At 44.0% G+C, this 14244-nt stretch overlaps 1 protein-coding gene across 2 annotated transcripts in view; it reads left to right on the top strand.

Annotated features, from left to right (window-relative positions):
- Positions 1–1821: 1821 nt before the first annotated feature.
- LOC146370187 (neuropilin-2-like) overlaps positions 1822–14244 on the top strand; it is a 92400-nt gene continuing 79977 nt past the window's right edge. Inside the window, exon 1 of one of the 2 annotated variants that reach the window (XM_084908914.1) lies at positions 1822–2668. In XM_084908914.1, the coding sequence (XP_084765040.1) occupies positions 2593–2668 (76 nt within the window). In that variant the 5' untranslated portion in view covers positions 1822–2592. The remainder of the gene's footprint in view (positions 2669–14244) is intronic. The other variant, XM_084908913.1, reaches the window with a different exon arrangement.

Here is a 14244-nt window from a genome sequence, read left to right on the forward strand (position 1 = left end):
ACTAAAAAAGACATTTTTCAGTCATATGCAAAAGCTGAAAAATGTTTAGGAATCAAGACTTAGAGTTAAAAACTGCTGCTGAACATCTTAGCTGCACGTACCTGCTGCCTGACTGCTCAGAGTAAATCATGTTTGCAAACGGTGACTCTGAGCGCTGGGACAGACGATACAGTGACATTACCACGTGACTGCAGTGCGCTTTCATCACCTGACAGATTCCAGGGGACCGGACCGGTTTCGGTTTCAGTGGAAAGACACAGCACGAAAAAGGCAAGACGGGTGAGAGTGGCAGGTTACAGAGGTCGTACACTAGAGGGACGCGAGCAATGAGAAGGGTGACAGCTACTCACTCTTTCCCTCGCCCTCTCTCACACACACATTGAAATCTGTCATGGAAAAAGAACTCAATACCTTTAGGCCTCCGGAGATGTTAGAAAACGTCTGAGTGACTGTATGCGTGTGGTGTGTCGCTGCTCTGAGCTGAAATCGCTGATTTACCTTTATTTTGCTGATTGGAGGACAGGAAACATAAATGTAGACTGAACATTTACCTGCTTCTCTACGCGACTTTGATTTGGGAAAACAAAATTCTCACATCCCCCTTAAAGGCTGCTTGTTCTCAGAAACTCTTGTGTCAGAAGAAATATAAATATTTGGCACATGATGTAAAACGCATCAGCAGCCGTGTGATTATCGTCTCTGTAATAAAGGAGTTTTGATGGGGTTTACTTCCCACATGAGTTTTTTCACTGAGTGGTCAGTGGTGAGTTCAGCTGCGTGGATCCGTGTGCGAATTTGTGTAGGGTGTGTCCTGGGAAGGCAATGCAAAGAGCTAAGATTGGATTGGTTTTTTAGACCACAGGCTTTGGTGTTGCTAAAACCAACACCTCCCACTGACATCTATTATACTGCAGGGAGTGAGCAAATGAGCGAGGAAGGGAGAGAGAACGTGCACGTGGAAAGAGAGTGAAGTGGTTTTAAGTATTAGTGCGTGTTCAGTAAGTAGACAGAAATCCAGTCACCTTTCCATTCAACTTCATCACCACTGCAAGTGTGTGTCAGCACATGTCCATGCTTGTGTGGTGAAAGTGTTTGTTTGCATGCGTCTGCATAGCTTTCCTGTCTGTCCTCCGCCCCTCGTTTAGATTCTGTTCAGCACTGACCCATGTGCCCTTGGTAAACAGCTTTTTGCCCTGGCGTGTAGACAAGGGCTTATGTGTTTGCATAAAGGTGTGTATGAATTTTGCATCCCGGAATTCAGCCTTTAAACCACAACGGCCGCTCTGCATGACAAGTAAATCTCTCTCATAGTAATCCCGAGTCAAAGTTTACTTTCCCGGGAGATTCCCCTTCGTTCTGATTGGTCTATACATGCAAACCATACATGGATCAATGTTTCCCCTGTAATGCTGTAAACCAGCACCAGGTACCTTAAATCTCCTGGTGCTATACTACAAAGCTCATAAAGCTGTGCTGTGGGCATCTTCTCTCCCAGTTTTCTGCCTCTCTCCTTTCAAACTCGATTCCCTTTAATACCAGGAGGACTGGAGGAAGAAATGTGAGCAGAAAGGCGAAAGTATGAAGCCACAGAAAGAGAATGAAGTGGAAAATTTTGGGGAGAAGGCAGAAAGAAATTTGGTAAAATGAAAGAAATGGTGAGAGTGGGAAAGATATGTAGGAGGTAAGAGATGGTCAGAGAGAGAGGAGATGAAATTGCTCTTTAATCAGTGAGGGGCTATATGGAGGCGGGCCGAGGTGCCTACTGTAATCCGATACACGCGCCCGCGCACGGCGTGCACGCGCACTAAGGCAGGGGACTGAGTGAGCGGTCCTGCTCGCTGCCACAAACCCGGCGGAGAGTGGAGGGGAAGGAGCGCGTGCTACCGGGAGAGAGAGAGAGGGAACAGGGCAGAGCGTCTGAGCGCAGACACGCACAGTTGTGGGAGGACAGCGGAGAGGCACCACGTTTCTTTCTGCCTACCAGCTTTACGCACGCAGATCGAGCTGCTCGGAGATCCTGCGTTGTTTTTGCGCATGAACTGACCATTACCGGGAAACTCGATGGGAACACATTTAATTTCCTTACCAAGAAAATGCGCCTGAAGATATTTGCATAAAACAATTGGAAATATTTTAATCCAAGGAGGAAAGACGCGAGTTACTTTTCCCCGTTTCCGTCGCAGTTAGCGCTCTCTGATGATCTTTTTGGTTTCTAGTTAATTTGAAACGCACAATTTTGTTTATTTACTCTGCTGATCTGTTTCCCTGCGCTGCCGACTGTGGGCACAGCAATGGATTTTAAACCGTGTTTAGAGTTCAAATTGCGTTTCTAGACAAGTTGCTCTGGTTGAGGAGAAGTGGCGGCACGCACTCACACTGCTCGCATGAACTGTTTATTTTCTCCGGCGTGTTATTCTTAGAGAGTCGGGTGAACGCTGTCCGGCTTTTGGATTTTGGACACAACCGTGTTGCACGTTAGAAAAACAGATAACTGTGGAAACGGTCAGGGAAGTGCGACCTGGAGCCGTGTGTCAGATAAAGCAAATAAAACCACACAGGAGGAGAAGACGTGTTTTATTCTGAGGGAGAAAGATGGATTTATTCGTTTGGCTCTGTGGATGTATTTTGGCTCTTCTGTTACCTTCAGCGGTAAAAGCCGGGGAAGGAGGTAAGTTTGATGCTGTTGCTGTCCGCCTAAATCCAAGCGTCACACAAGGTGTAAAAAGAGAAAATAAGAGCAGTTACACATCACAAAACGAATAAAAGTTGTTTTCTTTCAGTGCAGTGAAAGTAAATTCAGGGAAAGCATCATTGCGCATTTGGTGACTACGGGCTCGAGCCAAATCTCCGCTCCGTTCCAAGTAATGCGCTGAAACGGCGCACTGCTGAGGGACGTTGATTACTTTCATCACATTTAGTAGATGGCCTGTGGGCCAGCTCTCTCGGTCCGGTGCAGGGACAAACGTTAGGAAGTACGAACGGGCAACAGAAATGATTTTCTCACGATGACTTTACAGACGTCACCAGCCGTGTTTTTTTTTTTAAATTTAATCCAGGGCTGATTTCGAAGGGATGCTGGTTTAATCAGCGTTGATTTTATCGTCTTAAAAAAACATCAGTAACGACCTTCAGTAATAAAAAGATGACAGATCGAAATCTTCTGTAAATTCCTGTCGGGAGTAATTTTGTTGTCAGCAGTTCTTCTTCCAGCACGTTTCCATCTCTTGCGCTCTCCCAAAATTCCTCGAAACTGTTTTTACTAAAAGGAAAAAAGCTGAACGCATTTCTTTACGGTGACTGCCTGTCATTCCGGGAGCGCGGAGAGGTGGCGGCCGGTGTGACGGGCCTGCTGCCTCAGTGTACCGGAGGTCAGGTCCGGCCCGGCGCTCCACGGAGGCTCGCGTTCGCTCCCGAGCCCGTGTGAGCGACGGGATTTGCGGCTGTGTAGCCCGACCACGAGTTCACCTTCGAGTGCATAAGCGGGAATATGATGTGAGAAGGGAACACGCATTTGCTTTTTACGCTCTGTTAAATGTGGAGAGGCAGAATCTATCGCTGTGTGCGTTTTCGTCTCCAGACAATCTTTACGCACGAGGAGGATAGCCACAAAAATCTTTTTCCATATGTGAACTTGATGCACAGACGACGTTTTAAGTCTCTTTGGTTACAACGAACCTACTTGTCACTACATAAAACACTCGTTACCCAAAGTTTCTGTTACATCGTCACAGGCAGGGGTGTATGGGGAGTTCGACTCAGCTGATGGACACTCAGGACTCCGAGTGGTCTGACTCAGTTTACGTAAATTTAAGAGCTTAGCTACTGCGGCCTTTACCAGGAGACTGATGACTTTTGTTTTCGCTGCACACACTGATTGTTACCACTGGTTTCTCATTGCTGCCTATGCAAAGACCTGAATACTTGGAGATATACTTCTAGTCTCTCCTCGAGTTTCACTTTCTGCTTTGTGGTGAACGCATATGTGTAAAGCTAGAGAGAGAGAACCGAAAGGGGGTGGCTGCAGGGAGGTTGGTGGCATTCGAGGTTTTACTGCCTTATTCCGGAGGGCTTTTGCAGATCTCATGACTTGGATTGAGTGGCCCTGATTGCCAAATGTTGTTTTGGAGAACCACTTTGTACAGAAGGCACAGGGAGGGCATTCTTTACATACAATTCACTTCTGATGTGAGAAACTGTACGGTGGAGCATCCTGCTATCTGTGGATATTTCTACATTAGGTTAAATCTGAATTAGTAATTTAAGGCCTGTGTGAGGTGATGTGAATGTTCAGATTATTAATATTATAAATAATTAATAACTGCTGACTTTGTGCAAAGCATGCAACGGGTCTGAGGCTTTCCTGTCCAGATGAAATAACAGCAGGTCATTTGATCAGCAGTTGTTTGTCTTAAAATTAGTCATATTTATATTCAACACCAAAGCAGGAAGTATGTGCTGCAGTCCAGCACAGGAAACATTCAGATGGAAACTCTGTGGCATTCAAGGAAGACGAATGAGGTGTTTAACTTCAATGCCACTGACTGGAGTTTGTTCTTTTTCCAGCTAAATGACGCTGACAGTGGGGATAAATATGAGAACATGTTGATATTCTGTTCTTTTTTGACCTCTTACTTTATGTTTGCTGACAGCAGGTGAAGCCTGATTTTCCTGGGGACCCCCTCGAGCTCCCCTCGAGGTTTCCCTGCAGATACACCGAGCATCTCTGGAACAAACACACACATTTTGAGCAGTAGGCTATGCAGAATGGAGCTTTCTCAGCAGTTAACTTTTATAGATGCCTCTACTTTGTTCTCTCTGGAGAGATGAGCAAGGAAAGCATAGTGAGACTAAGAAGTGTATATATAGAGAGACGCAGGAGGGATGGAAGTACAGAGGGAGGAAGTAACAGAGACAGCAGAGACAGAAACAGGCAGAGGGAAGCAGCAAAAAGCAGTGAACGAAACGGAAGAATGATTTTTAGCCTCGCTGTTTGATCCTGTTTCTTCATTCCGTTTGATCACAGCTGTGCCTGGAAGGGAGATAAACGGACATAATTGGCCACTCAAGACCAGCTGTCTGCCTCCATAGTGTCTCTGCTGAAATATGGTGGATGATGAAACAGGATCACCATGATACTAAGTGTAAGAAGTGTGCTAGCGGTGGTGGTGAATTGCCCACAGGTACGCATTAAGGTTTGGTTTATGTGATTGTTTTTGATGGCTCCAACCGGCCTGGTGTGATTTTAAAAGTCTGAGCAGTGGGAAGAATTTCCGGAGGTGAAGTTAACAACTCCATTTACACGCAGGGGAATAAATAAGAACGTCTGGCAGACTTAAAGGCTTACAGTCTAGCAGGTGCTTCACCATCCACATGAAGATGTTTTAGTTTGGTCGCTGAACATGAAACAGCTTCTCCTGTACGTGCACCGTGTGCTGTGAGTGTGAGTGGGTCTGTGTTTCCCGGTGGGGTCAGCTCGTAGTAATTAAATGTTACATCAATTTGGGTCATAATGCTTTGTAAGCGTCAGTTGGCCATCAATAAAACAAATCATCCATGTCATTCACATAATGGGGTTATAGCTCAGAACCTAAAGAACTGACTCGCTGCCACAAACAGTCATTCCACGTAATTACAAATCCAGGTTTTAACCTGAAACACTGCAGATATTAGAGTACGCAAATATGAATTCAACAGTATTTTCTATAATTGCACAGGCCTTTATAGAGCTGTGTAAAAACTCAAACAGCATGCTTATCATTAAGAGCAATTAACGATCCTTAAATCAGCTTCCTGGTGAATTTGTGTGCATTCTCCATAATCTGTTTGTTTTGAGTTATTCTTTTCTGTCATATTTGTCGACTGATCCACTGATTCTGAGGGAAGGAAAACAGAAGATTATGTGTAACGTGCGAGCTTTTGCCAACATGAATTGGAAACTTTTCTCCCCATAAAGTACACACAAAAAATGGAGCAATAAAAAAAATGAAAGAGATGCATTGAGCAAGAAATCAGGAGAGTTTGGACGTGCGCAAGAGAGAAAATGAAAGGGAGAAAGTATTACGGGGCATTAGTGAAATAAGAGGAAGGCAGCAGAGTGTGAAGCAGTAGTTGAGTGGAGCCACCTGCAGTAAACTAACCCAGATTTATTCTTCTCCTCTGAAACGCACAAGAGAGTTTCTGGGCAACGTACTGCACATTTTATTAATAAATATGTACTCGTATTATGATACACTGAAGGTGAAGGATTTGATTTTCTTCATGTGATCTCGATAAGTATAAAATGACATTATAATAAAGGGATGTTTGACACTGAATATGAAATGTTGCTCACCCGTTTTTACAGATATCAGGGAACAGATCAGACTAAACGTTGCGTTGGCCTGTGATGGTCAGGTTTATTAAAACATTTTATCAGATAGCTGAGTTTGCCGAGCTGGTGCAGGTGACACCTTAGAGCCTTTCCACTGATTTCATTTGAATCATCTTGCAGGCAGCAGGTGTTTTCCACCAGGCCTCAGGATTAAGCGTTAGACATATTCATCAGTGACTCAGATCACCACGGCGGCTTTTTTCCTTTTTTTCCAGTTTTTTAAAACAAACAAACAAACAAAAACAAATGCATTACATGCCACTGAGCCGTGCAGCTAGAAGAAAAACAAAAATCACATGCATCAAGCACGATGACGTTAGTCTCTCAGTCATTAGAATAATGATAGCCTAAAAACAGAGTGGTTTTTCCATTGACATCAACAACCTAGCTGCAATGAGCGAATAAACATTAACCCAATTAACCTTTGGCACAGTCGCCCCTTCTCTTTCTCTCCTCTCATCTGTAAAAGGGAAAGGACAATTAGTGGGTCCAGCAGGATGTTCTAATTACAGTTATCATGCCATTAGTAAACTGTTAGTATTCTAGTGTCTTCATTGGCCACTGGTAATGACTGGAGTAATTAGAGAGGATGCTGGGAGCGAGTGGGTGTTCTTGTGTTTGCAGCCTTGTGAAGAACATTTGTCCTCAGAGGGAAAGGGAGATCATGGAAATCTTTCAAATGAGGATATTTGCCTGTTCCCACTTCTTTTAAAATCCTCGCACACAAAGAAAAACCTGTGTGTGTGTGTTTGTGAGACAGTAAGCCAGGCCTTCTGTGTCTGCAGCAGTCCCTCCGGAGCGCTGTGGAACGAGGCCACAGGTTGTTTTCCTTTTTCTCTCCTCGTCACACCGAATCATCCTGTTGTTTTCTACTTTTCATGGCACTCCAGCTCTTCTTTAATAGTGTGCTCTGTCTCTTTCTCCACACCTCCCTCTGTCAGTGTTTTCCCTCACCCCGATTAAGAAACCTCCCTCACCTTCTTTTAGCCCCACTTTGCCACGGTGGAAAATCTCTTTACTGTTTCAGCCGCTCACTTTCTGTCTGGTCCCTGGAACTCTGTCGGTCTGTGTTTTCTCGTACTTTGGAAATCCACGACTCGCTAGAGACGCTCATTCATACGCTGCTTAAAAGGAGCTCTTTTCAGTGACTTAAAGGAATACGTCACATTTACGGCCCACCGATCAGTAAAAACATTCCTTACATAATCAATTTTTTTATATACAAGATATAGGATGATTGATAGCAGCCTTCACTACAATCATAATGTCAAAGTTAGCAATTTTATTCAGCTACACAGCAGGGCTTAGATGTAGCTAAAGAGATTAAAGAAGATATTGACTAAAAAATGTCTAAATATATGAAAAGTCTGTGTTAAATGTGCAATACGTCAGATCACTGGCTTGGAAACACTACATTTCTGATAAAAATGTAAAGAATGACCAGTTATGTGACGTGCATGTGATGTAATGCAGCGACAGCTCAAATCATTGTAGCTTGCAGTCCAGCACACAAAAATGAAATGTGGTGCAGGCCAAAGACCAGTTTTGTATTTTCTAATCAGTCTTTAGTTTGACCTTTTGTTTTTTTAATTCAGTGTAGTTTTTATTAATGCCGTCAGCGTTACTCTTGTTAAAACGATGTTAACGGCAAATCTCCGTTAGCGAGTTAACGCGGATCGCCCCGTACGTGGGGCTGCACGGCGCTAACGCGTTGATGAGCTAACCACGCTAACGTGTTGATGCCGTGCAGCCCCACGCGTGGGGCGATCCGCCTTAACTCGCTAACGGAGATTTGCCGTGTTAATGCGGTTATGATGTTAACATCATTTTAACGAGATTAACGCCGACAGCACTCGTTTTTGTTGCTTTCAGTGTTAGTTTTGGTCTTTTTTAGTTGTTATTGTATGGAAGGTATATGTCAGAGGTGAGATTTAGGGAAACGAGCGCACGTATTACAATAAAAACACAACTTTTTGAAAGCAGTGACTCCAGAGTCTCACTAATCACAGCCATCATCACCTCATCAGGCAAACAAATTATATTTTCTCAACATTTGAGTTTAATTTTTGTTCATTATTTTGTTTTAGTTACTAACAACAACCATGACAGAGACTGTAATTTTTCTTTTTGCACAGTCATCGTCAGGTCGGTAAACACATCGATGGATTTGCATTTGCAGCCATTAGAGAGCCAGGGTTTATTTTTCACCTTGTACCGCCTCACCTGCACTTAGAACGTCTCCCACAGCCATCCATCAGCATCAGCTGACACTCCCAGCTCCAAACTCAGATCTTTAGCTTCTTCAGTGATAGCTGGCACGCTCACACGGTGCCCCGATGTTCGTTTGCTTAGAGAACTTAAGGAAAGTCGGGTCAGACCAAAGCAGCACCAATAAAAACAACAACTCGAGGAATTCTACTGACTGCACCTTTAACGGTCTCCTTCCCTCACGCTGCTCTGCCTCTGAGAGTTTTTCCAATTAGCCGCTGCTGCTCTGGTATTGATCTGAAGTCTTTCTCTGTGTCTTATTTTGTCTATTGTTAGATTCTGTGTCTACTGTCTAAAGCCCCGTAGATCAGGGTGTGCCTTTGCTCCCGAGCAGAGAAGCTTGATCTGATGTCAGTGCTTTTTCTGTATCACACGCTCAGCTTTTTTTATGAGTCACTTTCTCCCTTCTCCTCATTCTCCGATCGCTCTTTCCTTTCTTTCAGATCCTTTGTAGTCTTCCACTCATCCCTCCCTCTGCTTTACACAGATATAAACACACGCTCACTCTGTGGTTTTCCACTGAGTCTTAATGCAGGGCACCTGGAGAAAACAGCCCCACCTGTTTGTGTGTCTGTGTGAGTACAGTATGTGTGTGTAGGTTATAATTTTTTTTGTCCGGTGAGCTTTTTCTGAGCTGCTGACTTTCTCCTTTCAGCTGATGAGAGACAGATGTTCTTGCATTACTCTCCCTTTCTCACTTTCATCCAGCTCTGGCTTTTTCTCCTTTGCTCTCTTTTCTCTTTCTCCGTCCATTCCTGAGGTTTCCCAGGTTTGGGGGAATAAAAGCACCTGGGTATGATCCAAACAACACATTTCACTTTGTTATTTTCAGTATCTGTCATATTCCCAGAGTCACACGAAAGGTTTTTAATTGTGTTTGTATCTCTGACGTTTAAGGATTCAGTGTCTGCAGCCTTTGTAGGCGTTTCACAATGTTTGTAAATAGTGAATGAAATGCATAGAAAGATTGGAAAACTGCAGATGGCCAGAACATACTGATAAATTTAAGGACCCGACTCTTTAAAGGTCACCGTAACGAGGTTGCAAGTCTCACGCTGCTGTTGGTGGATAACAGGTTGATAGTTTCTGAACAAGCTTTCTGATTAGCTGACACATTTTCTTGCTTTCATAACAAACACTCACTAAACCACTAATGCTTTCATGACGGGGTCGGACCAGCATGAAGAAATGTGGACTCTGACAGATTGGCAAAGTTCTCGCAGACAAGCAAATCGATTGCTGCGAGCTGAAAAGTGTCTGTTTAGAGTCAAATCAGACTCCCTCAGAGGGAAAATGAATCTGTAAGAGAGCTTAAAAACAAGGTCAGAAAATTTGCATTTGGGGCCAACAAACAAGGATCTGGTTCAACTGTGCGAACCAGCTTCATGTAGAAGAGTGTGCACGAGTTCGGGTCTGTGGGAACTGTCATAGATTCCTCTGTGGGTACATCTGAGTGTATGTGTGTGCTGAGGTGGGAATGTGGGGAAAAGTTGCTGAATAGGTGTTATCAAGGATGCAATACTAAACGGCAGAGAGCCATAAATAATGCAATGACCTGTCTTATATCTTTGCTCGACTGCTTAGCACCATTTACTGCTGCTTATCGTGTGTGTGTGTGTGTGTGTGTGTGTGTGTGTGTGTGTGGTCTGTATTCAGAATGGGGATGTTCAGTGGTTGCATTTGTTGTGAATGTGTGGTGCAAATACAGCCTCTCCCTGAAGATCACACATGCTGATGTGGTTGAGAGAAAAGCTTTACTGTGTGAAAACGAGGGTCAAGAGGTGGAAAGTGTTTGGATAAGGCAAGGACACACTGCGCCAAAGAATACGGCGATGTTTTGATATGGCGCCTTGTGAAAGTACCCGCTCGGCGCTGTAGTATCGGCCAGAGCCTAGTTTGATGCTACGCTGTAGGATTAAACCAAATGATAAAAAACAAAGTCAGACAGGACTTAACGCTGATTCAGGTTTCCACGGTACTACAGTCACTGTAGCCTCTTTTCCACTAGCTAGCTTTTTCCCTAGTTTTCCATTAGGTGGTAGCACTCCTTCACAGGAATCAAACGGCAACGATGCACATGGCCACACCCAAACCTGGAGTCCGACAGAAAGCTGCAGGCCGAGCTGCAGGCCGAGCAGCAGGCGCACCATCGCCTCGATGTCCTCCAATCTTGTGTTGTGTCGCATACAAATGACATCACTGAACTTTCAATAAGTGCCCCTCAACTGTAATGGAAACCAACCATTACAGTTGAATCAAATCTAGAGGAAAATAAGCTTAAACCTATGAAGAGAACCTCTGCTGTTATAAACTCTATTCTCTGTGTTAGTGTAATAAAAGAAAAATGAGTAAAGCAAGCATTGCGGCACAACCACAGAAAGAACGCTGGTAATATGGACCAAATTAAGCTGCTGCTTTCCATCGTTTACTTGTAATCGCCAGTTACAAAGTAATTATTCACCAAGCCTTTAGAAGGGCAGCTCCCTAAAACAGCAGAATAAAACCAAAATAATCCCCGTCTCCTGTCGCCGGCAGCTGCTGCACTCATCCTGTTTGCCCAGCCCCACTTCACCAGGATGGACCGTCACCTTTGCAGCTGCTCGCAGCAGGCTGCTCTGTGACGATTAAAGGATGATTCTGTCTTTAACCTATTTGGTAATTCTTGACGTGAAGTCAGGCATTTCCCCCACTCAGCATCTTCTCTGTTCTGACACACATTGCACTTTTTTTCACAGCGTGCACATCTGGGTGGGGAATACAAATTAGGATTATAACAGGTTTGCTTTTGGAAGCTGTATTTATGCACCTCCCTGTTTTACAGACATAAACCCGGAGCTGTGTCCCTCCCTTTGCACGCTGGCCTGTCGCTGCAGGGGCCTGACGTTTCACCGGCTGTATATTTACATGTTTCGTGTGCGATATGAAATTCATCATGAATGGCACTTCATTCTAAAGGATCTGATGTCATCTGTGCGCTCATCGCCTCAATTTGTGTCACTCTCTGCTCTGTTTGGATGCAGTGTTTGTTGAATGACTTTGTGTATGTGTGCACGTCCGGAGATTAATAGACCCTTAAAGTAAAGCAGACACTATACTTTATGCACACACGGCACCTGCCTAAATATCACACCGGCCTTATTCATCAGACACTTGGAGGTGCTGTCTTTATCGGCGGTATGCCAGAGGTGAAACAGGGAGAGGAGAGGTAGCGAGACTCAGCCAGTATATATATGCATCTATATATATATATATATATATATATATATATATATATATATATATATATATATATTTAGCATTTAGCTTTAGCAGCTAACACCTGATACCAGAGCTAGCCTGTATCAGCTGACAGCTCAAAATCAGCTGATACCTTTATGCACATCCTATTGGAAAACCTCATATAGAGAATGTTATGCTACAACTGCTGCTACCTCTGCAAGCCACTTTGCAACCCACCTCTACTCCAGTTTCTCCTTTTCATGCCATTTTTATGCCTGCTCTGTACCAAGAGTTTAGCCCCCCCGCCCACCTTAAGCTTCCCACATGTGGAAATGTGGAAAACAGAAAACTGTGCTGCCAAATATAGATTTCAAATAGGAATATCCTTATTTTAATCAAAGTGGTCCTAAAGGATACCATTAAAATCACGGAGCGCAGCTCCTGAGGTAAATGCTGAAGTGTATAGTTGCACAGGTATTTGTTTAAAGCGTCCAGCCAACTTTAACCACAAATGATTCATGTGTAGCTGAGTCAATGTCTATGGAAAGAACAATTTGGTCAGCTATTAAAAACGAAAATGTAAAAAAAAACAACCTCTGGATGTGCCAGAGTTGATTTCCTTATCCTTCAGATAACATCCAAGCAGGAGTTCATTTATCAGTCAGATTTGAATCCGCAGTCATTGATTTTACACCCCTTGCATCACCTCTCCAAGAGTTTTCATTAGCTACGTTTAGCAAAGCAGCGTGTGCTAAAAGTGGTGTTTGGCCGATGTCGTTGTGAGATTCCAGAGTGGTTAAACACTAATCCAGGTGGTGCTGAGATGAAATCCATCTGGCTGGGTTACATCGCCCACGTAACCCTACTCCTGTACCACTGTATGTCAGGAGGACATAAACAGGACTCGTTGGTTCACAGCGCGAGAGACCAAAGAGAGGCAGGCAGAAACGCTGAGATACGGAGCGGTTATCACTAATTGTTTGCAGACAGAGTGAGGTCGACACCAGATACAGATGCCAAAGTGTCACTCACGGTGTGCGCTGAGCGCTGAAGTCTTACCGGCTCTTTAATCCTCCCTTACTGACTGTCTGATACGCAGTCAGCCATGTGAGCGTGGCCACAAAGTGATATTTTTGTCGTGCGTTTTTGTTTGACCTTTTCTTTTAATTAGTTTCGAAGATGGTGCCCGATAAAGTGTTTATGCGTGCGTGTATTAATGTTTGCATATGTTGACTCCACTCAGAGTAAGTTTACAGTAGCCACACTATTAATAGCTATGGCTTTAAAACATGCTGCATTCTGCCGAGCAGTTTGACTTGGCTATGTCATCCCTCTCAGCACAGTGGCGATAAATAAAACGTCAGGGCCCAGCGGGTGAGATAGTAGCAAAGACAGCTCACCTAACCTCCTCCCGCTGCTCTTCCTCTGTTTTTTTTCTTTTGAGGCGAGTTTCTTGATGCATATTTAGTCACGGCTGAGAGAGAAATAAGCTACTGACTATCAAGAGCTTGATTGTGAGTTTGTTTTTCCTTCTTTTGAAAACAGGAAATTATTTTTAGGGGCTGCTCACCAGCCAAATATTTCCCATCAAGCAGCCGGCGCTCACAGATGCTGTTTTCACTAGAATAACCTGGCCTATTGTAGCCATCTTTTCTTCCTCCAAAATATTTGCAGAAAATCCATCTGCTTTGTTGGAGATGCTCTGATTGATCACATTTTTGGTTGCTGAAATTCTTCCCTGGATATTGTACGTCTTTTGAAATAATAGTCTATTTTTTTTTTAAACAAAAAGCACTTACTATTAATTTTCTGTGCTATAATTCATTTTTCTGCCAGTGCAGAAGAACAAATTACTCATGTTATATACTTTAACCCTAACCTGCATCACTTGGGTGGATGTTATTGTGGAGCAGACTAAAAAACGTGGAGCTCGACTGTTCTCTGTCTGTCGCTGGCTCAGACTGCGCCATTATATCGGACTCAACAAAGCTCGCATTCAGCACATACTCACCACGATGGTTTAACTTGTGTTTTGCAGATCTTAAACAATGAAGAAGCTCGGCATATTTAGCCTGTGCAGTCCATCAAACAGGAGAGCCAGCATTGTGCACAATAAGTGCCAAAGATTTCATACAGTGGAGTTGTGTGTGTTGTGCCGCTGGGTGTCACAGATATGTATGAGTTACCCATCTATGTCAGGGTACATCTGCGGCAGTGAACGAGGAGTATTGTTTATGATGTGACACAGACGTATGAGTGCTGACAAGTGGGTCCGCTCTGTGACAGTAACTGCTGCATCTGGAAGTGTGTGTCTGCGTGTGTGTTTGTGTGTCTGTGTGCGTGCATGGGAGTCCTTCCAGGCCAGAATGAAGTCTTTGTGCTTCACG

The sequence above is a fragment of the Perissodus microlepis genome, chromosome 16 (assembly GCF_051167445.1).
Source record: "Perissodus microlepis isolate ML-2025 ecotype Zambia chromosome 16, ASM5116744v1, whole genome shotgun sequence".
Taxonomy (NCBI): domain Eukaryota; kingdom Metazoa; phylum Chordata; class Actinopteri; order Cichliformes; family Cichlidae; genus Perissodus; species Perissodus microlepis.